This window comes from Ursus arctos, unplaced genomic scaffold, assembly GCF_023065955.2.
Source record: "Ursus arctos isolate Adak ecotype North America unplaced genomic scaffold, UrsArc2.0 scaffold_13, whole genome shotgun sequence".
NCBI classification, from domain to species: domain Eukaryota; kingdom Metazoa; phylum Chordata; class Mammalia; order Carnivora; family Ursidae; genus Ursus; species Ursus arctos.
In genome coordinates, this window is record NW_026622797.1 from 31,263,518 (window position 1) to 31,289,079 (window position 25,562).

At 36.3% G+C, this 25,562-nt stretch overlaps 1 protein-coding gene across 2 annotated transcripts in view; it reads left to right on the forward strand.

The window, feature by feature from the left end:
• Nucleotides 1-25,562, forward strand: part of MED23 (mediator complex subunit 23) — a 46,748-nt gene that overhangs the window by 19,758 nt on the left and 1,428 nt on the right. For both annotated transcript variants that reach the window (XM_026504807.3, XM_026504805.4), the window contains 16 exons: nucleotides 261-406; nucleotides 1,407-1,652; nucleotides 3,832-3,974; nucleotides 4,989-5,163; nucleotides 6,090-6,253; nucleotides 13,189-13,313; nucleotides 14,306-14,511; nucleotides 14,599-14,779; nucleotides 15,782-15,952; nucleotides 16,391-16,607; nucleotides 18,183-18,419; nucleotides 19,398-19,563; nucleotides 20,566-20,638; nucleotides 21,624-21,838; nucleotides 22,776-22,896; nucleotides 23,876-24,007. In XM_026504807.3, the coding sequence (XP_026360592.1) occupies nucleotides 261-406; nucleotides 1,407-1,652; nucleotides 3,832-3,974; nucleotides 4,989-5,163; nucleotides 6,090-6,253; nucleotides 13,189-13,313; nucleotides 14,306-14,511; nucleotides 14,599-14,779; nucleotides 15,782-15,952; nucleotides 16,391-16,607; nucleotides 18,183-18,419; nucleotides 19,398-19,563; nucleotides 20,566-20,638; nucleotides 21,624-21,838; nucleotides 22,776-22,896; nucleotides 23,876-24,007 (2,718 nt within the window). The remainder of the gene's footprint in view (nucleotides 1-260; nucleotides 407-1,406; nucleotides 1,653-3,831; nucleotides 3,975-4,988; nucleotides 5,164-6,089; nucleotides 6,254-13,188; nucleotides 13,314-14,305; nucleotides 14,512-14,598; nucleotides 14,780-15,781; nucleotides 15,953-16,390; nucleotides 16,608-18,182; nucleotides 18,420-19,397; nucleotides 19,564-20,565; nucleotides 20,639-21,623; nucleotides 21,839-22,775; nucleotides 22,897-23,875; nucleotides 24,008-25,562) is intronic.

Here is a 25,562-nt window from a genome sequence, read left to right on the forward strand (position 1 = left end):
AAGAAAAACAACTAAGCATCTGAATTTCTGCTGATTTCTTGACAAGTAAAAACAATCTTGTAATAGTTTCATTACTTTATAGCTGTTAGATCTTCTGATTTGTATCATTGAATAGTCAAAGAACCATTGAAGTTACATTAATAAAGGATATTTTAAAAAGAGGTGTATCAGTAATGGATTATTAGAATACATATTTATTAGAATACATGTAATTAGTTAATTCTTCTCTTTCCTATAATATGCATATTGTTATTTTCCAGTATATCCCAGTTCCTGATATTAATAAACCCCAGTCAACTCATGCCTTTGCAATGACTTGCATTTGGATTCATCTCAATAGAAAAGCCCAAAATGACAACTCCAAGCTGCAGATTCCAATACCTCATTCCCTAAAGCTTCACCATGAGTAAGTAATTTGTAGCTTAACAGTTAATTTTTTTAATTAATAAGTGGTGTATTATAGGCTAATGTTGGTCTCAGTATTTGTATGAAGTATGGAAATCTCCCCACACCCACTGGGGTAAAGGTGAATATTTAATGTGCAGTGGCCTACCAACACAAACTGACCAATACCTGTATCAGAAAGCAACTAGAAAATTTTTATATGTATGCAAATATTTATTTATTTATTTATTTATTTATTTATTTATTTATATGTGTATTTATATTTAATTTCCAGGTCTAATTTTTCTTTTACATCTTTTATCTTAATTAAAGTTCTTATTTTCCAAAAGCATGTGAAAATGTTTCAGAATTTCTTAAGTACTCAGGATTTGAGAGTGATCTGACAGATGTCTTCACTCCCTGGGCAGCCGGGATTATTTGAGCTGCTCTGGCTGGTGTGCTTCCCTTACACCATTTCCAGAGCTATGATTACTCAGAGAAGATTCCCTGGTTAGATAGACATGGCTTTAGATAGTCATGGGTGTTAGGAACACCTAAACTTCCCACCTAGAACTTCTGACAAGGACTGCCAAATCTCTTCATAGGAGGCTGTAGGGTAGGAAGACTTCGCATTTCATCTGGCTTCCCCTTTATGAGACGTTCCGTAATCATCTTTTCATAGTGACATCTATAATGAAGCCAAATTGTTGTGCTTAACTAGATAGGTAATAGATAGAAACCAAGTTCATGAATTCTTGAGTTATTTCTTTATTATCTGAATCTTAGTGCTGTGTAACAAATATCCATTAATTGACTACTTGTGATTACTTAAGTTCTTTTTGAAATGCTACTCAGACTTTTCTGTTTCCACTCTACATTTTGGGCAGAAACTGTATTACCTGTAGGAATAAAAGATAGTATTAGTAAATCATTTCATGAAATTAAATGTTTTTTAAAGCACAGAGTTAACTTTCTGGAAATTATTTGCATTTTTTACTGTTCATTGGTACTTGAAATTTTAGGTTCCTACAGCAGAGTCTTAGAAATAAAAGTTTACAAATGAATGACTATAAGATTGCGCTGCTGTGTAATGCATATTCCACAAATTCAGAATGTTTTACATTACCCATGGGAGCTCTGGTAGAAACTATTTATGGAAATGGAATTATGAGAGTACCTCTTCCTGGAACGAGCTGCTTAGCTTCAGCATCTATTACTCCCTTACCCATGAACCTCCTGGATTCACTGACGGTTCATGCCAAAATGAGGTATGTTCTTTTTATGTATTTGGTCCTGTGTCAGGGAATTGATATCAGTGTAGTGTAGGCTTTATTTCATCATTGCGTTTGTTTATAGTCAGGTGCATTTTTTTTAAATGAGTAGGTTTATTTTATTACAAAAATGATATTTATTTATTTTTTATGATTTTATTTATTTATTTGAAGGAGAGAATGAGAGCACAAGTGGGGGAGGGCCAGAGGGAGAAGCAGACTCCCCACTGAGCAAGGAGCCCAACATGGGGCTCCATCCCAGGACCCCAGGATCATAACCTGATCTGAAGGCAGAGCTTAACCGACTGAGCCACCCAGGCGTCCCCAAAATGATATTTATTATAGGAATTCTAGAGTATACAAATAAACCTCAAGAAAATATTGCCATAATCTCTTCATGAGAAATAAGCATTGTAAAATTTTTTGGCGTATGTTCTTTTTTTCTATCTATAAATATATGCATTTATGGGTTGAGATTTTTTTTAACAAAATAGATTATTACTGCAATACTCTTTTTTTTTTTTTAAAGATTTTATTTATTTATTTGTGAGAGAGAGAGATCAGGAGGAGAGGGAGAAGCAAACTCCCCACTGAGCAGGGAGCCAGATGTGGGACTCGATCCCAGGACCTGAGCAGAAGGCAGACGCTTAATCAACTAAGCCACTCAGGCGCCCTGCAATACTCTTTTATAACCACCTCTTCCCCATAATATTCTATCAAACGCCTCTTTCAGTCTGGTGTTTTTTTTTAAAACATCTGTTTTAATTTCTGTGAAGAAGTCTTTTGTGTGGCTATATATGATTATTTAGCCAGTTCCACATTGTTTGACATAAATTATTTGCAGTGTCTTAGTACTATAATGATGGCTATGAAAACTACCTTTAAGGCTGTCTTTGCACCTACCTGTAATACGTTTTTATTAGATAATTTGCTGGAAATAGAATTGTTGAGTCCAGGAATATGAAAATTATAGTGCCTGTACTATATTGATTATAAATAGGGATGCTTTTAGAATTGACATTATGGTTTCTAAAAAGACAGAAATGGCTGTTGGTTGTGATTCTAGAACCTCAAGTACCCCTAGGAACCAAGCTGACAATGTAAGTGAGTGCCACATGCTGCTGAAAGAGAACCAGATACTCATGCATATGCAAGTATATGTATCTAGAAGGAATTGAGGCTGACTGAAGTGTGCAGGGCTTACCTCATGGTCCTGCCATTGTAGCTTATTTCTATAATGTAAGAATGTAGATTACTGTAGGTATCTAAATTTTTTTGAGAAGGGCTAGAAATCCAGATTTTTATTTCTAGTCTTTTAGCTCTTAAGTATTGGCTCTAAGTTCAGAAACTTATGTAGGTAAAGGAAAATATATCTGTGGGGCATCAGTTCTAAAAGAGCCATGCTCTTTTTCTAATGGTAAACATTGTCATAACATTATACATGTGCTTTACCTGCTTGTCTGACAGAGTTGAGGAAACCCTGTTAGAATCCAACATTTGGATCTTAGCAGTGATTTTTTAAAGTAATTCTGTAATAAAAGTCATTTAATTTCTCAAAAAGTTTTAGTTATGTATTTGAAAAGGAAAAACAGACTAAAACCATTCATACATAATCTTTTAAAATTATTTTGGGGTTTGTTTTTGGTTTTTGTGTGTTTTAGTTTTTGTTTTAGTCTTTTTTTTTTTTTAATTCAAGTGTATTCTTATGAGTCGTACCCAAATTTTGCTTTTCTGTGAGCAGAGGGATCCTGATGCACATTGAAAGCACCGTGGAAACCAGAATTAGTCTCAGGTTGTACACTGCATCGCTACCAAGTGTCCTGCACAACTTAAATGGTTAAAATGGAGTTCATGCATTTTAAGTTTAGATTTTTTTCCTAAAGATTTTATTTATTTGTCAGAACGAGAGAGAGAGAGAGAGAGAGAGCGTGAGAGCGAGCGCACAAGGAGGGGGAGCGGCAGGTAGAGGGAGAAGCAGGCTCCTCACTGAGCAGAGTCTGATGCGGGACTCCATCCCAGGACCCTGGGATCATGACCTGAGCCAAAGGCAGGCATTTCACCGACTGAGCCACCCAGGTGCCCCTAAGTTTAGATTTATACCAAGTTCCCTATAAGTAGAGTAACTTCTTATCTGTGTCAGAAATAAGGATTTTTCTTTTCTTTTGTTTTTTCTCAGCCTTATCCATAGCATTGCTACCAGAGTGATAAAACTTGCTCATGCAAAATCCAGTGTGGCCTTGGCTCCGGCCTTAGTGGAAACTTACAGTCGTTTATTGGTCTATATGGAAATAGAGTCCTTGGGCATCAAAGGATTTATCAGTAAGACAGAACTTTCTGGTGTTTATAACCAATAACCCATTCATTAATTCAACAGATATTCTTTTAGGTGCGGGGGATACAATAGTGTGCAGATGTCACTGCCATCATAGAGATTACCTGCTAATGAGGGAGACAGACAAAAAAATAAATAAATGAAGTAGGGAATGTGTCAGATGATAAGTCTTATGGAGAAAAATCAAGCAAAAAAGAGGGATAAGCGTGTAAGAGTCAGGAGAGTGAGTTGTACTTTTAAGTAAAGTTATGATAAGAAACGATGTTGTGTTAAGTGCTTGGGGTACAGTGAGCTAGAAAGACAAGGGTCCTATTCTTATGCAAGAATGTGTGGTCCCAGGTGCTTCTTTTGCTGGTGCCCCTGGGACCAAGTCTGGGGCTAAGTCTGACTAGCAATAGGGAAGCAGTTTTCCTGCATTTCAGGAGATAGCTTATAGTGTCTGTAAGTTGTTACGCAGTTTTAAATAATAGATACTTTCTAATATAGAAGTGTTTTTCTGATTCATGGTAATTATAACTTTTTACTAATACAGCATTATTTTAATTTGAACCATAATTACTCTTTCCAGATAATTGAGGGTTGAATACAGCTTTTGGGGAGAGAGGAAGGAGTAAGAGTGGGTGTCATGCAATTTGTATATTAAGAAACAATCCTCATGCTTCAAAAGATTAGGAACAGTAACATTCTAAAAGTAATTTAAAAGACAACTGAGAAGTGAGGAAGGGTAATTTTTTTTCATATGTTGTCTCATTTTTTCAGATGAACTTAAATATCATTTGTCATATTCCAGTAAAAAAAAAAAAAAAAAGCAAACGTGGTGTTCTAATTAGGATATGGATTATTTTCCTTACCATTAAAGGAGAAATTAATGGAGAACATTTGGAAAGTGTGTGTGTTCATGATCAAATCTTTACATTGATTTTACTCCATGTGACTTTTCTTCAACGTCTTTTAATTCATAGCTTTTATAATTGGTGCCTTAAATTGTCTTGTTCCTCAAGGTCAACTTTTGCCCACTGTTTTCAAGTCCCACGCCTGGGGGATCTTACACACGCTTCTTGAGATGTTCAGCTACCGCATGCACCACATCCAGCCTCATTACAGAGTGCAGCTCCTGAGCCACCTGCATACTCTCGCCGCGGTTGCGCAAACCAACCAGAACCAGCTCCATCTCTGGTGAGTGCTTGGATGACGGTCTTGCCTTAAGATTGCTTAGCAACTTTGTTGGACATGGGGAACTTAATCCTTTTTATTATTTGTATTCATATGTCATAAGTCTCCTCTGCTTCTAGAGTATTTTATTTTCAATACAGAAGAAGTAGAGGACAGCTTTTTATTTTTTATTTTTTATTTATTTATTTTTTTTTAATGATTTTTTATTATATTATGTTAGTCACCATACAGTACATCCCCGGTTTCCGATGTAAGGCTCGATGATTCATTAGTTGTGTATAACACCCAGTGCACCATGCAATACGTGCCCTCCTTACTACCCATCACCGGTCTATCCCATTCCCCCACCCCCCTCCCCTCTGAAGTCCTCAGTTTGTTTCTCATAGGAGGACAGCTTTTTAAATAGGAAGTTATTAAGGTAGCTCAGTCCTCGCCTAGTGATCTTTGGCCTGAGAATAAGTACTTCCAAGGCCTTTGACAAAATGTTCCGATTTAGCCCTTTAGAATATTGGATTTAAATACACTTCAGATTATGGTTAAATTATCATGTCACTTTGGTTTTCTCTAAGTGAAAATGTATTTCAGATTGAAAAATGTAATTTTTGAAATTCTGTATATCCGGGTGAAATTGTTTAGTCCTATAAGCTACAAGCTGTCTTTTTCAAATGTGTAAATAATGTCAGATGCTTTTTGCTATAAAATTTGGCACCTCAGTTTTTTTGTTTTTGTTTTGGCACCTCAGGTTTTTAAAGGAAATTAAACAAAACTCATTCTCATGTAAAGGAGGAGATTGTTTTTTTAATCGAAGAGGAATTCATAGTTTGCATGTTTTTCCATTTTGATTAACCTAGAGTTAGATTTACTTCTATAATTCTGAAATTTTATATGCAACTTCACTTTTTCATTTCTTTTTGTTCTCCCACTTTCAGTGTTGAGAGCACTGCACTTAGGCTTATAACAGCGTTAGGGAGCTCGGAGGTACAGCCACAGTTTACACGCTTCCTGAGTGATCCCAAAACGGTGCTGTCCGCAGAATCTGAAGAGCTGAACCGAGCCTTGATATTGACCTTAGCCAGAGCAACTCACGTAACAGGTACGGTGAATATGGTGGTTACCGCCAACAAAAACAGATGAATTAGAGCATGCGGTGTCCCTGCTGATTATGAAGGGGATGACATACTGAAAAGATCCATTTCATTTGTTTAAAAAAAAAAAAAAGTTTTATTTTTAAATTTTTTAAAATTATTAACATATAACGTATTATTTGTTTCATGAGTGCAGGTCTGTGATTCATCAGTCTTACACAATACATGGCACATACCACAGCACACACCCTCCCCAGTGTCCATCACCCAGGTATCTCATCCCTCCCACCGCCTCCACTCCAGCAGCCCTCAGTTTGTTTCCTGAGATTAAGAGTCTCTTATGGTTTGTCTCACTCTCTGGTTTCATCATGTTTCATTTTTTCCTCTCTTCCCCTATGATCCTCTCCCTTGTTTCTCAAATTCCACATATCAGTGAGATTGCATGATAATTGTCTTTCTCTGATTGACTTATTTCAATTAGCATAACACCCTCTAGTTCCATCCACCTCGTTGCAAATGGCAAGATTTCAGTGTTCTGATGGCTGCATAATATTCCCTTGTATATATATATATACTACATCTTCTTTATCCATTCATCTGTCAATGGACATCTGGGCTCTTTCTGTAGCTTGGCTATTGTGGATATTGCTGCTATAAATATTGGGGTGCAGGTGCTCCTTCGGATTACTACATTTTTATCTTTGGGGTAAATACCCAGTAGTGCAATTGCTGGGTTGTAGGGTAGCTCTATTTTCAGCTTTTTGAGGAACCTCCATACTGTTTTCCAGAGCGGCTACACCAGCTTGCATTCCCACCAACAGTGTAGGGTTCCCCTTTCTCCACATCCTCGCCAACATCTGTCGTTTCCTGATTTGTTAATTTTAGCCATTCTGAATATTGTGAGGTGGTATCTCATTGTGGTTTTGATTTGTATTTCCGTGATGCCTTGTGATGTTGAGCACTTTTTCATGTGTCTGTTGGCCATTTGAATGTCTTCGCAGAAATGTCTCTTCATGTCTTCTGCCCATTTTTTTTTTTTTAAAGATTTTATTTATTTATTCGGCAGAGATAGAGACAGCCAGCGAGAGAGGGAACACAAGCAGGGGGAGTGGGAGAGGAAGAAGCAGGTTCCCAGCAGAGGAGCCTGATGTGGGGCTCGATCCCATAACGCCAGGATCACGCCCTGAGCCGAAGGCAGACGCTTAACCACTGTGCCACCCAGGCGCCCCCCTCTGCCCATTTCTTGATTGGATTATTTATTCCTTGGGTGTTGAGTTTGATAAGTTCTTTATAGATTTTGGATACTAGCCCTTTATCAGATATGTCATTTGCAAATACCTTCTTCCATTCTGTCAGTTGTCTTTTGGTTTTGTAGACTGTTTCCTTTGCTGTACAAAAGCTTTTTATCTTGATGACGTCCCAGTAGTTCATTTTTGCCCTTGCTTCCCTTGCCTCTGGTGATGTGTCTAGGAAGAAGTTGCTGCTGCCAAGGTTGAAGAGGTTTCTGCCTGTGTTCTCCTCAAGGATTTTGATGGATTCCTGTCTCACATTTAGGTCTTTCATCCATTTTGAGTCTGTTTTTGTGTATGGTGTAAGGAAATGGTCCAGTTTCATTCTTCTGCATGTGGCTGTCCAATTTTCCCAACACCATTTGTTGAAGAAACTGTCTTTTCCATTGGATAGTCTTTCCTACTTTGTCAAAGATTAGTTGACCATAGAGTTGAGGGTCTATTTCTGAGTTCTCTATTCTGTTCCATTGGTCTATGTGTCTGTTTTTGTGCCAGTACCATCCTGTCTTGATGATCACAGCTTTGTAGTAGAGCTTGAAGTCTGGAATTGTGATGCCACCAGCTTTGTTTTTTTTTTTTTTTCAACATTCCTCTGGCTATTTGGGGTCTTTTCTGGTTCCATACAAATTTTAGGATTATTTGTTCCATTTCTGTGAAAAAAGTTGATGATATTTTGATAGGGACATTGAATGTGTAGATTGTTCTAGGTAGTGTAGACATTTTAACAATATCTGTTCTTCCAATCCATGAGCATGGATTTTTTTTTCCATTTCTTTGTGTCTTCGTCAATTTCGTTCATGACTTTTCTGTAGTTTTCTGAGTACAGATCCTTTGCCTCTTTGATTAGATTTATTCCTAGGTATCTTATGGTTTTGATTTCAATTGTAAATGGGATCGACTGCTTAACTTCTCTTTTCTTCTGTCTCGGTGTATAGAAATGCAACTGATTTCTGTGCTTGGTTTTATATCCTGCCACTTTACCGAATTCCTGTATGAGTTCTAGCAGTTTTGGGGTGGAATCTTTTGGGTTTTCCACATAAAGTATCATATCATCTGCAAAGAGTGAGAGTTTGACTTCTTCTTTGCCAATTCAGATGCCTTTTATTTCTTTTTGTTGTCTGATTGCTGAGGCTAGGACTTCTAGTACAATGTTGAACAGTAGTGGTGATAGTGGACATCCCTGCTGTGTTCCTGACCTTAGGGGAAAAGCTCTCAGCTTTTCTCCATTGAGAATTAAATTCACTGTGGGTTTTTCATAGATGGCTTTTATGATATTGAGGTATGTACCCTCTATCCTTGCACTGTGAAGAGTTTTAATCAAGAAAGGATGCTGTACTTTTTCAAATGCTTTTTCTGCATCTATTGAGAGGATCATATGGTTCTTGTCCTTTCTTTTCTTAATGTAGTGTATCACATTGATTGCTTTGTGGATGTTGAACCAACCTTGCAGCCCAGGAATAAATCCCACTTGGTTGTGGTGAATAATCCTTTTAATTTACTGTTGGATCCTATTGGCTGGTATTTTGGTGAGAATTTTTGCATCCATGTTCATCAGGGATATTGGTCTGTAATTCTCCTTTTTGGTGGGATCTTTGTCTGGTTTTGGGATCAAGGTAATGCTGGCGTCATAAAATGAGTCTGGAAGCTTTCCTTCCATTTCTATTTTTTATAACTGTTTCAGAAGAATAAATATTAATTCTTCTTTAAATGTTTGGTAGAATTCCTCTGGGAAGCCATCTGGCCCCATGCTCTTGTTTTTTGGGAGATTTTTGATTACTACTTCAATTTCCTTGCTGATTATGGGTCTGTTCAGGTTTTCTATTTCTTCCTGGTTCAGTTTTCATAGTTTATACGCCTCTAGGAATGCATCCATTTCTTCCAGATTGTCAAATTTGTTGGCATATCGTTGCTCATAGTATGTTCTTACAATTGTTTGTATTTCTTTGATGTTGGCTGTGATCTCTCCTCTTTCATTCATGATTTTATTTGGGTCCTTTCTCTTTTCTTTTTGACAAGTCTGGCCAGGGGCTTATCAATCTTATTAATTCTTTCAAAGAACTAGCTCCTAGTTTTGTTGATCTGTTCTACTGTTCTTTTGGTTTCTATTTCATTGATTTCTGCTCTGATCTTTATTATTTCTCTTCTCCTGCTGTGTTTAGGTTTGCTGTTCTTTCTCCAGCTCCTTTAGGTGTAGGGTTAGGTTATGTATTTGAGACCTTTCTTGTTTCTTGAGAAAGGCTTGTATTGCTATATACTTCCCTCTTAGGACCACCTTTGCTGCATCCCAAAGATTTTGAACAGTTGTGTTTTCATTTTCATTTGTTTTCATGAACTTTTTAAATTCCTCCTTAATTTCCTGGTTGACCCAGTCGTTCTTTAGTAAAATGCCCTTTAGTCTCCATGTATTTGAGTTCTTTCCAACTTTACTCTTATGATTGAGTTCAAGTTTCAGAGCATTGTGGTCTGAAAATATGCAGGAAATGATCCCAGTTTGGTACTGGTTGAGACCTGATTTGTGACCCAGTATGTGATCTTTTCTGGAGAATGTTCCTTGTGCACTCAAGAAGAGTGTGTATTCTGTTGCTTCGGGATGGAATGTTCTGAATATATCTGTGAAGTCCATCTGGTCCAGAATGTCATTTAAAGCTCTTATTTCCTTGTTGATCTTTTGCTTAGATGATCTGTGCATTTCAGTGAGGGGAATGTTAAAGTCCCCTACTATTATTGTATTATTGTTGCTGTGTTTCTTTGATTTTGTTATTAATTGACTTATATAATTGGCTGCTCCCATGTTAGGGGCATAAATATTTACAATTGTTAGATCTTCTTGTTGGATAGACCCTTTAAGTATGATATGATATAGTGTATGATATAGTGTCCTTCCTCATCTCTTATTACAGTCTTTGGTTTAAAATCTAATTTGTCTAATATAAATATGGATTGCCACCCCAGCTTTCTTTTGATGTCCATTAGCATAAGTAGTTTCCTACCACTTCACTTTAAATCTGGGGGTATCTTTTGGTCTAAAATGAGTCTCTTGCAGACAGCATATCGATGCGTCTTGCTTTTTATCTACTCTGATACCCTGTGTCTTTTGATTGGTGCAGTTAGCCCATTTACATTCAGGGTAACTACTGAATGATATGAATGTAGTGCCATTGTATTGCCTCTAAGGTGACTGTTACTGTATATTGTCTTTCTTACTTCCTGGTCTATGTTACTTTGGGGCTCTCTCTTTGATTAGAGGACCCCTTTCAATAGTTCTTGTAGGGCTGGTTTGGTGATCACAAATTCTTTTAGTTTCTATTTGTCCTGGAAGCTTTTATCACTCCTTCTATTTTCATTGACAGCCTAGGGGGGTAAAGTATTCTTGGCTACATATTTTTCTCATTTAGTACCCTAAAAATAGTTTTTAATACCTTCACTATTTTAATCATTAATGTGGGTTCTTCTGTGTACTATCATTTTAACTGAGTTGAGCTTCAGTTTTCAGACATTTTACATCATTTTTAAGTAGTGGTTCTTGAGGTTTTTGGTCTAGGACCACTTTACACTCTTAAAAATAAAAAAAGAAATTCCCAAAGATTTTCCATTTATATGGATTATATCTATCAATATTTACTTTATTAGATATTAAGATAGGTGCTTTTTAAAATTTTTTTATTTAAATTCGATTTAGTTAATATATACTGTATTATTAGTTGGGTGCTTTTTAAATATTTTTTGATTCACTTAATAATGAACTTGTTACATATTAACATAAATGGCATATTTTTTGTGAAAAATAAACTACATATTCTCCAGAACAAAACTTCAGTGAGAAAAGGTGCCATTGTTTCACATTTTTTGCATCTCTTTAATATCTGTTGTAAAAGAAGCTTTGCTGGATTCTTATATTTACTTCTACATTTCATCTATTGCAATATGTTATTTTAGAAAACAAAATGGCCCCACACAGATAAGAGGTTGGAAAGGGGAGGAGTATTTTAATGGCATTTTCTGATAATTGTGAATATTCTTTGATGCCACACAAAATTGGACAAGTGATGATTTCTTAACCATTAGTTGCAGTATAGAATCCAAAATTCAATCAGTGAACTTTTAGTATTCTATTACATTATAATCCTTTGGTCTGTTTTGCACACCTAATGGTTTTTTTTAATCCATGTATATTTTATAACTTCATAAATTAGTTTTTGGAAAGCTTTGGTTCACTGAATTATGTAGATCTTGTATATGTTGGCACACTTTGTTATGCAGTATCATAAAATTACATTTGTTAGTATCACTGCAAATTTCATTAGGAAAATTGTTAAGTTTTAGAAAACTATTGGGCTTATAGTAGTGGATACAGGTTTTCCAAAATTTTGATTTTTCATTTGAAAAGTCAGATTTTATCATTGGCAAAATATGTGGTTATTTGTTTTCCTTGAAGTAACAGGCTTCCTTTTTTAATTTTCAAGAAAATTTCTGCTTAATGCCCAAGTCCAGATAACTAGTTCTCTGTCAGATGTTCACTCAAGTAAAAATGGAATTCCATAAAAAAATAAAAAGCTAATTATTCCACACTTGATCTTAGCCAAAAGGCCAAGAAGTGATTTAACTTGATATTCAGACAATTGCACAAATACTTTTCCTTAGGATACCCATCATACTTTATGCATGCTTCCATTTATCATAACATAAAATTAGATGTACTTAAGGGCTAAGATACGGTCCTTTTCACTACTTCAAGGATATTCTTGAGTAAAACTGGCACTTCCCCCCTACTCCCCCCGTGCCATGATAGTATAGTGAAGATTACAGTGGCTTTTAATATAGTCTGGTGCCACTGTTTGATTGTTCTGAGGGCCAGTAGTTTTACTTACCATTACCTTTGCTCCATCAGCGCACATTTCAACACAGTAAAAAGGTCAGTGCTATCTTAGTATTACTATTTTAATAGTTTTGACCTTATTGAATCCTTGAAAGGATATTGGGGACCCACAGAATCTGCAGACTACACTTTGAGAACTGCTGTTTTAAAGAAGTAGTTATTGAACTTAGCAACCCCAAATATATCTATGTAAACTATCTTATTTTACATAAATTAACCTTCTTGATTTAGAGAGTTAAAGTCTATAGCTATTTCAACCACTAGGAAAGGTATCTACTTTCTTAATTCTATTTCCTTGGCTCAGTAAAGTGCTGATACCTCATTGTCAGAGTGAACTACATGAGCAATCGTGGTGGGCCTGTATCACTGTTAGATCATTAGTGCTCTGTAATCTTAAAAAAAAAAAGATTGCAGGGGCACCTGGGTGCCTCAGTTGGTTAAGCGTCTGACTCTTGATCTCAGCTCCGGTCTTGATCTTAGGGTCATGAGTTCAAGCCCCATGTTGGGCTCCACGTGGGCTGGGTGTGGAGCCTACTTAAAAAAAAAAAAAAGATTGCAATGTCTTTTGTCTTATTTTCACTAATTGTGTTCATATTTACTAAGGTAATCATTCAAATTATTTATAAACTAAGAATGTAGGTTTAAACTGAATATAGTTAAGCATTGAGTGTATTGCAGTGAAATTCGATGGGTGTACATAATTGTTACTTTCTCTGTGACATCATTTATGAATTGTGGGTAATTTGTATCTGGATTACATCTATTTGTTTATGTTTAGATTTTTTTACAGGCTCTGATTCAATTCAGGGAACTTGGTGTAAAGACATACTTCAGACCATCATGAGTTTTACTCCGCATAACTGGGCATCACACACTCTTAGCTGTTTTCCAGGCCCACTACAGGTAATTTGGTCTTGAATTACATATTGAATATATACAAAGTCATTCTTTCATTTAATGTATATGAAATCATTCTTTGTAATTCATTTCTTCCCAGGTAGTGTTATTCTAGAGATTGTTTTTGTTATATCCAAAGGAAATTAGCTTTTATTTCCCTTTTTAAAAATTTGCTATTCCAAAGTCTCTTGAGTTGTTCCCTGTCCTACTCCAGGATTAGATATGTTCCTAAAAATTTAATTTTGGTTTCATCTTATTAGTTAACAGTTTTAGAATGTTGTGAGAATTAACACATTACCTGAAAAAATATTTTTCTCTCTCAAAATTGAAATGGGGAGAAATACAACTTAACAGAGCTTCACAGGATACACGTTGTTACAGTTGACTGAATTTTTTTTTAATCACACAGAAAGGAAAACTTCATCTGTCCTCTACTTTTCAGAGAAAAGTTTAGGCATAATGAACATCTGCTTTCTAGAACTTCCAATAGGGCTAGAGCAGTAGTTCTCAAACATACCAGAATTACCTAGAGGGCTTGTTCAGATAGACTGCTGAACTTCCAATTCAGTAGGTCTGGAATGGGGCCTGAGTCTACATTTCTTATAGGTCCCAGGTGATGCTGATACTGATCTGAGATAGTATAGTAGATTTTCCTTATAGAGATAATAAAATACGTAACCAAAAGGTACATAAATTTCTTTTTTGTTGTTGTTTTTTTGAAGACGAATAGAAGTATCAACAGATGATTGAGGAAGCTTGAATTCAGGCTTACTTGGAATTTCTGCTTAGGAAATCTAGGAAAGGAATCTTAGAGATAATCTAGTCAAGCCTGTGTATTTTCCCATTATAGAAATTCAGGTCTTGATTACTAAGTTGCTTGAGGTCACATAGAGTTTATTAGTGTCACAATCAAGCCTAGAACTGGTTTCTTGATTCTATAACCAATGCTCTTTTTTTTTAGTATAACCCTTGAAGTAAACTTCTGATCTTCCTTTTAGGCATTCTTCAAGCAAAATAATGTACCTCAGGAAAGCCGTTTTAATCTGAAAAAAAATGTGGAGGAGGAATATAGGAAGTGGAAGTCAATGACCAATGAAAATGACATCATTACCCACTTCTCTATGCAAGGCTCTCCTCCTCTCTTCCTTTGTCTTCTCTGGAAAATGCTCTTGGAAACAGATCATATTAATCAGATTGGCTATAGGTAAGCCAAAAACCTAGATCTGCATTCCATTTGACAGACCATATACCATATAGCAATATAACTTATTTTTTACTCTTGGTTTTCCAGAGTATTAGAAAGAATTGGAGCCAGGGCCTTGGTAGCCCATGTGAGAACATTTGCAGATTTCTTAGTGTATGAGTTCTCTACATCAGCTGGGGGTCAGCAACTCAACAAATGCATTGAAATTCTTAATGACATGGTATGGAAATATAACATTGTTACACTGGACCGATTAATTCTCTGCCTGGTAAGATTACACTTATTGAAGAATAAGTTTTTAAGATGCTTCATTCTCTTTCGGATCAAGGTGTATGACTGACGGATCTTGTGCTGATCTAGCTATATTGCTTCTAAGGATTTAATGAAATTATACTATAATCAAGCATTGCTATCACTTCCCTAAGGAACTAGAGATTTCCCAGTGTCTTCATCATTGATTCAGCAAGTGTGTTTTGAATATCTGCTGTGTTCTATGCATAGAAAGTATAGAAGTAAATAAGACAGTCATGGTCCCGGCCTTGTGATGCTGTAAAAGTACAAGCAATTAGACCCTGAGTTGATTCCCAAAGGCTCCCACTACAGGCAGGAAGTGGTAAAAAAAAAAAAAAAAAAAAGTCATTGTATTTCTTTGCAGAGTGCTAATAATAATTTCTGTACACTTTGGCAGCCATAGTCAGAACTCAGTGTTTCTCGCAGCCACCCAATATTCCCCAACTTATTTTTCCTCTTCACTTGATGTCTATTTCAGGCAAAATTTTAAGAGAAGACACTGAACCAGGCTGGAAAATGCTACTTTTTAAAAAAACTATAATGGTGATATTGGGGTGGCTTAGTTGGTTAACATTAGCCTCTTAGCTGTGGAACATAAACAAAAATATGGTTATGATATAGTAGGAGAAATAAGCTAAGTTTATAAATCACTAAAACAGAAAAACAAGATACAGGTGTAGGGAAAGTATCGGCAGGCAACAATGAGAGACCACATCTATCTAGGTGAGAGATCGTGAAGGATGGATTGAATTTCAGCAAAAGAAAAAAGAGGGACACTTCGGACAGAAGGAATGGTGAGAATCAAAAGTGGGCAAGAAAGTCAAATATGTTTATGAAATTCTGAACAGTTGGTTAGGGGTAGACTAGACATGCAGTGAAATTCTGATAATAGTGAGATATTCAAATATAGACTTGTAGCAGAGCCACGCTTTTGCACGGGTCGGACATTTTAATATCATTTTTCTGTTGTTCCCCAAAGGCCATGCGTAGTCATGAAGGAAATGAAGCCCAGGTTTGTTATTTCATAATTCAGTTGCTGTTACTCAAACCAAATGATTTTAGAAATCGAGTAAGTGACTTTGTGAAGGAGAATTCTCCAGAACACTGGCTACAGAATGACTGGCACACCAAGCACATGAATTATCACAAGGTACTAATGCAAATCACCACTGCAGGGAGTCTTGTTTACGCCATTCTTAGGTATTTGGCTAATTGGTTTGGCTGTTTTCTCTGTGGTTCTACTGTTCTCTCTCTAATCTGTGTAGAAGGAAATTAGCTCTCTAAACTGCTTCAAGGTTCTAGAGTATCTCTATGTTAGGAATTTATTGAAACTGCAGTTTTAGTAGATGTGAGTACTTACATGCAAAATGAAAGGGTTATTATAAATTCTTTTACACATAAATCTCTTGGTAAGTCTTTGGGGTAATATTTTTGTCAAGTAAAGCACTCCGTATTTATTTCATTGCATTGCAAAAACAGACATAGTTTCATATTCTTTTAAAAATGACAAGTTTTTTTATGTAGCTTTATTTTTTTAAGAGAATATAAAAAGATGCCTTGAACATTTACCATTTATTCACTTCCACAGAAATACCCTGAGAAACTGTATTTTGAGGGCCTGGCAGAACAGGTTGATCCTCCCGTGCAGATCCAGTCTCCCTATCTACCCATCTATTTTGGAAATGTGTGTCTTCGATTTCTCCCAGTATTCGATATAGTAATCCACAGATTTTTAGAGTTGCTTCCAGTTTCCAAATCACTGGAGACTCTTCTAGATCACCTTGGTGGCTTATATAAATTTCACGGTAAGCTTTTTCAAATTTTAATTCCATCTAATAACTCAATAAACAAAAGTAGGCTGGGCATAACTGTGTGGGTAATCATGGTTCTAAAGATTTTATTTTAATTGTTTTTCAATAAAAACTGTTTTGAGAATAAGTGCTATATAGTGATGCCATGAAGTATAAAATAGATGACATAAAAACATGAATAGGTAGGTCATGGCAAATGTATTAAATAGCAGAAATAAAAGTGATATGCAAGAGTTGCCCCCTTTTACGTGGTTTGTGATTAGTTGCCAAATGAGCAGAGAAGGAGAAGAGTCTGATATGAGTTCAGAACAGACTGATATTACTGTGAACTAACTCAGCAGGCTTCCTAGATGATAGGGTTCGAGCTGTTGATATATGTGATTTATATAAACAGGAAGGAAAAGAGAACGTCCTAGGCAGTAAGAATCCTTTGGAAAAATCACAGCATTTTTGTAAACAGTCTTCTCATTGGCTAAATTGAGAGTTGAAACTTTGTATCCAACAGATCTCCTTAAGTGCCAGGCTGAGAAGTTTTGATCTTATAACCTGCAAATAATCAAGAGTCAGCTAGAAGTTATTGAATAACGTCATGGCATAGAAAGCATTACTTTAGAAAGATAAATCTAGTTGTAGTTGGCAGCATGTTTTGGAAGGAGGAAGCCATTTCAAAGACTTCTGTCAAAAAATTCAGTTATATGATTAGTACCTAAACAACTAAGATGACATTGGAAATGAGAAGGAAGGGACGAATAGTCAAGGAAGAAGGAACAGGACTTGGTTCCCTGTGGGGAGAATATAGAAAGAAAGAAGTCAAAGACAACTCAGAAGTTTTAAACCAGGTGACCAGAGAATGGTGAAGTCAGCGACAGGAGCGTGAAAGGCCTAAGTGTATTTTTCTGGGGGGTGGTTCTGCTCAGTCCTTTGTCTAAGATGTCTTCCTCCTAACCAGAAGTCCGAATTGCATTTTAGCACTACAGACTAGGTATGAAGTTCAAGCAAGCATTCCTTTAAAAACTTTTTTTGGGGGCGTGGGGGGAATTAAATAACATATCCACATGGTAGAGAGGGGTATGCAGTGAAAAGTAGTTAACCCCATCATGACCTCCAGCTGGCCAGTTTCTTTCTCTGTAGGAGACCATTGTTACCAGTTTCTTGTGTATCCTTCCTTAGATATTCTGGGGTTAATTTTTTTCCCACAAATAATATAAGATATACACATTGTTCTGCACCTTGTTTTTAATGCCTTTATAAGGTGTGAGGATTGATTATTTTGTATCAGTACATAAAAAACCCATTCGTGCCACACATGCCATGATTTACCTTGTTTTGACTACTTAGGCTGTTTTAATCTTTTTGCTAGTGTAAACAGCGCTGCAGTGGATATTGTATATATTATTAGAAGCTTTCTGCCTTGTCCTAAAATAAAACTATTCATTATATGCAATTGCCCAGCATGTGAAATAGTTTCATGAGCTTCTGAGCTATTTTTGGTAATCTTGAAAACAGGGGGTTAGTTTTTTATTGTGGGTAACCAGATAAATGTGTGATGATCTGTTTTCTTCTTGGCAGATCGCCCTGTGACTTATTTGTATAATACTCTGCATTATTATGAAATGCACCTGAGAGAACGCCCACATCTCAAGCGAAAGCTTGTCCATGCCATCATTGGCTCACTCAAGGATAATCGACCGCAAGGCTGGTGTCTAAGTGACACATACCTGAAGTGTGGCATGAATGCACGAGAAGAAAATCCTTGGGTCCCAGATGACTCCTACTATTGCAGATTGATTGGCCGACTAGTAGATAATATCCTTTTCATTGTGATTTTTCCAGACCCTTCAGAAATAACTATATGTTGATTTGTGAGAACACATATTATCCTTTCAAGGTAGTATTTTTATATATTCCAAAACTTCAATTTTTTTATGATCATTTTTATTTCTACTTTTGTAAAGGTTCTGAAATCTTAAATTAGCAGCATCAAGTTAGCTGCCAGATAGGCAGACATTCACTCCATTATTTTTTATATCTAAAAATAGACCTAATGAGGTTGTTTCAAAGGAAAAATTCCATTCCTAAAAAAATGTATTCTATATTGTAGTAAATGCACCTGTTTGCTTCTGGAGAACATAGAATTTTGTTGCTTTAAATAAATCCTTAAATGCTTTTTGAAAATATTGATAGATAATAACAAAACTTAATTTCTCTCTTTTTTAATGAAAAGGCTGCTGTATTTGTATTTTTATTTCTTTATTTAGATTTCATGTTTTAAGTTATTAGCATTATGGTTTCTGTGTCTGTACACCATGCCACTGTTCACTAGGTAGAGCAGTTTTACATAAATGAGTGTGATTTGTTTTCCTACACGAAGGCATTTGTAAAATGTAAATGAGTAAAAGAATTACTCGTTATAAAGTAATGTTCTTATCAACTGTCTTATAACTACTAAAAGAAATAGGTGGGTGAAGCCTGGGGCTACTCTGGTTGCCTCTCTAGCTATCTTGTCACAGTTATAAAAGCACACCTGTGTAAGAGCAACCGTTTATACCTTGTGGTTAATCACATGGTTCCTGTTAATACATTTCAGTTTTGTCAAACTGATGTGTAGTTGATTCTAATTATTTACCTCTTAATTTCTGTTCAGTCACTTCTTGGGGGCTTATAATCAGATAAATTGATAATAAAATGCAGTGTTTACATGTGAAACACTTCTACAACTATAAAGCACCACAAATGTGAGCCGTTAATCTCAAAATAAACAGTTATTGCTTTAACCATCTGCACCGATGGCTGGCAAATCTCCTGGTCCATTCCCAAACTGCGACTGGAGATTCAATGAGTTTCCCAACCCAGCTGCGCATGCACTGCATGTTACTTGTGTGGAGCTCATGGCCTTGGCCGTTTCAGGTGAAGATGTTGGAAATGCTCTTCTAAATGTCGTCCTGAAAAGGTGTGTATCCTGTTTCATGCAATAAGATTCATTGTTTATTTGTAAAAAGAATGATAGTTTATTTGGAACTGTTAGACAAACCTGTTGTCCCAAGGCTGATGCACGTGGGATGGTAACTGTCTTTTGGTCCCAGATTTTATCTTTGTGATATAGATGTAATGGAGTGAGCCCCGGACAGGTCCGAAGACCTGGGTTTGTTCCCACCTCTACTCTTTGGTAGCTGTTTGACATTTAATAAAGTTAGGAATAATGTTAACATCTCACTAAAGACAGTCTTTCAAGATTCCATTCTTTTTTTTTTCCACCTGTACTGGGAGGTTTTTATTTTTTTATTTTTTATTTTATTTTTTTAAAGTTCGATGATTCATTAGTTGCGTATAACACCCAATACGTGCCCTCCTTACTACCCATCACCAGCCTATCCCATTCCCCCACCCCCTCCCCTCTGAAGCCCTCAGTTTGTTTCTCAGAGTCCATAGTCTCTCATGCTTCATTCCCCCTTCTGATTACCCCCCTTTCTTTATCCCTTTCTTCCCCTACCGATCTTCCTAGTTCTTATGTTCCATAGATGAGAGAAATCATATGATAATTGTTTTTCTCTGCTTGACTTATTTCACTTAGCATTATCTCCTCCAGTGCCGTCCATGTTGCAGCAAATGTTGAGAATTCGTTCTTTCTGATAGCTGTGTAATATTCCATTGTATATATGGACCACAACTTCTTGAAGATCAACATAAAGTAGGGGATAGTGACTGGAGAAGTATAAATAAGTAGAAATAGTCTTTCATCCCAGCAACCATTGTTAAACAAGACAACTAAGTAAAGCCTTTCTTAGCTTTTGGGTGTGGTAAATTTTTACTCAATAAAAATCTATTGTAGCTTTATTGGAGTAGGTTAGTTGTCAGTCCTGAATTATATATATTCTCAAAATAAGATCCGTTGTCAACCATATAAAAGTATTTTTGTAATTTCACATTTTTATTCTTTTTTCTTCACTTATAGTCAGCCGTTAGTACCAAGAGAGAATATTACAGCATGGATGAATGCAATTGGATTGATCATCACTGCGTTACCAGTGAGTTCATAACTGTGATTTGTACATAGTAATGGAATGCAGTTGTCCCTTGTCGGCCACGAGAATAGGATGCATGTAAGATGCCCTGGACAAGGACATCACACAATTAAGGAAGTGTTTCATATTTTTTAAGTTTTTATAGTATTACTGCTTCAGAAACCTACAGTGAGTGTTTTGTTTGCCTTCTGCCTGAGATCTAAAAACCTACCTGACCTCTGGGTCCCTGCATCCTTTGGTCCCACCTTATCTATCCAACCTTACTTTGACCTTAAAATCTGGTCTCCTTTTGACCACTTAACATGTTAGGTATCTAGAGCCTTTGCTCATGAAAATAATACTTGTTGAGGTATGTTTTAAGGACTTCTGCTGTGTTGCAGAATGAGACATGCAGAACCCCTCTTCCTTCTGTCAGCTTCTCTAAATCCTATTCATTCTTTTCCAGCTTAGGTCCTGCTTCTTCAGTGAGCCCTTCCCCGACCTTCCCTCATGTGATGTCTCCCTTCTGTGACCTCATGTGTGTCTGCTCAGCACCACACAGTTGACTGTTGCAATATCTTCCAATGTCAATAACATTGTCTAACCCTGTGCTCTCCAGACTTGATTGTTCACCTCTCCAAATCAATCACTTTTTTCTTACACACCTCCAAACATATGTGTTTATTTCTGAGTTATATATGTGTACTAGTGTTGTCTGTGTGATAGATATTGGCAAGAGCAATTTACTGTATAGTAAATATCAGATACTGGGAGGCACATGTATAGAGCCCTCTAACTCACAGACACTTATCCCCAGGTTCTATTGACCTAATTTGACTTATTATGAAGCCACCCCCTTTTGCCTTCAAAATCTTCATTATACAAAAACATAAGCTATATAAGTAAAAAAACTTTAAAGAATGAGAAAGGCTTTGGAGTGGAATATTGGAAATGGGGTGGAATACCGGATAAGGGATATTTTTCATCAGGCTTCCCTCTGATTTTAAAGGAGCCATATTGGATTGTTCTGCATGATCGAATTGTGAGTGTTATCAGCAGTCCCAGCTTGACATCTGAGTCAGAGTGGGTTGGCTATCCATTCCGCCTCTTTGACTTCACTGCTTGTCATCAGTCCTACTCCGAGATGAGCTGCAGCTATACGTTAGCTCTCGCACATGCTGTGTGGCACCATTCTAGCATTGGGCAACTTTCTCTCATTCCCAAGTAGGTATTATGATTTCTTAAGTAAATTGGGCTTTTTTCATTTTTGTTTTTTTTTTATCTCATTTACACATGAGGTATGTATCTCATTCAATAGAATAACTTGCAAAGTGAGTTTTAATTAAGTAGAGTTTCTAAATAATGAGAAAGCTCCTTTATTTCAGAATTGTTTGAAAAAAATTTATTTGTGTGTGCAAGAAATAATCTGGCATCTAGTTTTCCATTACAGTTTCAGGAGGTTTAGTCAAATGCATGCTTTTTCCAGAATATATCCCAAAAGCTGTATTTTGAACTGAATAACTCATATTAGCCTATTTTCTGATTATTTTTCTTGACTATAAAATTGATAGTAATTAGATTCAAATTTCTTGAGAATGGCATTTATATTAAATTGGTTATTCTCTTTTTATTTCAAATACAGGTTTTTCCTGCTATTCAAAAGTAGAGTATTCCTATGAAACCTTCCATAAGCCAAAATGACATAAAGCAAAGCGTATCCCACCCTTTCTGAAAATTCATGTTACACCAATTCCTTTTACAGAAAACCTACATTAGCACCTGTTTTTGCTAATCAAAAGAAAACCAAAAAGAATTTTTGCTTTTACAAAAAAAAAGCCATTGCTGTAATAATGTAGGCCTTTTGTAAAAGCAAAGTGGCGTAATGCAGATTTTCAGAAAGCAGGCAGGGGATACCTGTAATTCACATTCTGTCATTCAGTAATTTTACTGTTGAGAATGACCCCTAACTCTGAAGTAATTTATCTTGATAATCAAATGAAAATAATAGCCAGTGAGGAGAATGTAGGATTAATTAGAAAAAGAGACTTTACAAAAAATTACAAATTTTAGAAGTGCCTAGGTAGGCTGTGTCAACAAAGTTCAAGCAATTCAGCTGATTTGAAGTCACCACAAGTGTTTATTTCTAATCTTCAAATCTTAGGTTTCTCACTGAAGTCCTTCTTCCTATAGTGAAGACTGAATTCCAGTTGCTTTATGTGTACCATCTTGTGGGACCATTTTTACAAAGATTTCAGCAAGAGAGAACTCGATGTATGATAGAGGTAAAATATAACCTGGGTTGTCTGTGGTAGGATTAAGTTCTAAAAGATCTATTGCTGTTTTTTTCCCAGTGTTTTCCAAACTGTATATCATCATAACCATTAGTAGTGAAATTAGTTTAGTGGGATCTAATGATTTTAGAGGATTTAGTGTGCCCATAATTTAGTGTGTCTGTAATGAGTTTAATGTGGGATGTATTACATTGGAAATGCAGGGGACATACTCATTCTTAAAGTTGAAAAGAAAGGGATGGAGAAGTGCATATGAGAGCCTGCACTATAATACAGAGGAATTAATTAAAATCATGGGAATGGATGAAGTCAGTCACCTAACAAGAGTACAGAGAAAAGAAAATGAGACAAGTATAGAACCTTAAAGTGTGAGCCAATCAAATGGAACCAAGAAGGTACAACCTGAAGTATCCCTGAGACTGTAATTATCTCAGACATTGAGAAATGGTTTCTAGAAAGGATATCGTCTATCTCTTCATATTAAGCGAAATTACTGAGTTATGAAGAGAAATTGCATTGAAGCCCTATTAGGCTAAGGACATTTTGTAGCACTCTGGATTCCTTTGTAAATGCAGACCATATCAGGGTGCCTGGGTGGCTCAGTCAGTTAAACATACAGCTCTTCATTTCGGCTCAGATTATGATCTCAGGGTGTTGGGATCAAGCCCCACATCAGGCTTCCTGCTCAGTGGAAAATCTGCTTGAGATTCTTTCCCTCTGCTCCTGCCCCCACTCACATGCACACTCTCACATACTCTTTCTCTCTCTCTCTCAAATAAATAAATCTTTAAAAAAAAATGCAGACCATATCGTATACCCCATGCATATAGAGGTTTGTATGATCAGTGACAGTTCTTCAACAAACATGTTGTCCCTCTGTGTTAGTCTTGTAATGGAGTCTACCTACATCATTCTAAATGATTGAACCTTTTTTGCCCACTTAAATAATTTTATATTATTTGTTAAATAGATTGGAGTGGCATTTTATGACATGTTGCTGAATGTAGACCAGTGTAGTGCCCACCTAAATTACATGGATCCCATCTGTGACTTCCTGTATCATATGAAGTATATGTTTACTGGTGACAGCGTAAAGGAACAAGTAAGTTAACTTTGTCTTTTAATGATATTTAGTTTAGAAAACTTGAATATATGATGATACAGTTTTGTTTGAGTACTTTTGTTATCTTTTTTTTCTTTTAAGGGGAAAAGGATGGTACTATTAGACTTTTTTAGGCTACATGAACACATTATTCTGCATATATAATTCAAGTACTAGTGAATACATCTTATGATTTCTCACGCTTTTTCCCCTTGCTATTTGCAACAGGACGTCTGAAAAAGACCTAGGTGGTTGATTAATAGTAATCTCATTAGGAAAAAACAGTACAGAAAAGCTACTTTTTAAAAGACCAGAGAGGTGCTGTATAATGAGTGAAGGAGATCCCATTTTTCCCCACACTGACTAGGGTACACTTGGGGGACATTGGACAGATTTCAGCATAACTAGAAGACTGAAGCCAGGGGGATCAAGAGAATAATTCATAAAGGGTATTTGAAGGAATTGGAAGTACTTAACTTGAATTTTCAAAGTCCTAGGGAATTGTTCATGTTCTCACTATTTGGAGGGTTGCCATTTGGAATAGGCATTGGGTTTGTTGTGTGTCACTTCAAAAGGCATATATAAACTCCAGTAAAGTTAAAGGAAAGCACATTCTGACTCAGCTTATAAAGAGGCACTTCCTGGTAAAGTCGTCTGAAAGTGGAAAGGACGTCCTTGAATCATAACTGAGTTTCCTGTCTGTAGGAAACCAAAGCTTGGCTCTTTTAGAAGGGTGGAGGTAGGGCAGATAGGTGAAGTGACCTCCCCTCCAAACCTTAATGTTATTTCTTTCTCTGGTAGGAAAAGAAGGTAAACTGAGTATAAGCATAAGAATCCTAGTCTACTGGATTCTTTCCTTGGAGCTAGGGACATGGAGTGAGGAGGATGTTCACTTCTTTATTGCCTTAGCAAGATTGTCGGAGTTGAGTGGAAACCAATACCGAAATGTTTGATTTAGCATATCCTTTGTATTTGGGCTTCAGAAGTTCTGACACAAGGGAATACAGAAAGGAAAAATTATTGATGGGCTGATCTTCCCTGGTAAGGTCAAAGAGCATTTGGATACAGCTAAGAAAGCCGTCGAACTGCTTAATGATTTTATTTCTTTAAAGTAGTTTAAGTAAAAGTAGACGTAATATTATTTTGTTTGAATTCCAAGTATAAATCAAAACCAAAAAATTAGCTTTGTAGATAAATGTTACAGACGTAAGTTATTCAGAGAACTTCAAAATATAATCATGCTTCATGCTTCTGTGATGATGGCATTTTAAAAGGATGGTGAACTGGGTGCCTGGGTGGTGCAGTCGATTAAGTGTCCAATTCTTGGTTTCAGCTCAGGTTGTGATCTTGGGGTCGTGAGATTGAGCCCCATGTCCGGCTCCATGCTCAGCGTGTAGTCTGCTTTAGATTCTCTTTCTCTCTCCCTCTGCTACTCCCACCTGTTCTTTCTCTCTCTGTCTCTCTCTTTCTCAAATAAATAAATCTTAAAAAATATATATTAAAAAAAGAAAAATAAAAGGATGGTGAACTGGTTGGATGCATAAATTTCCAGTGG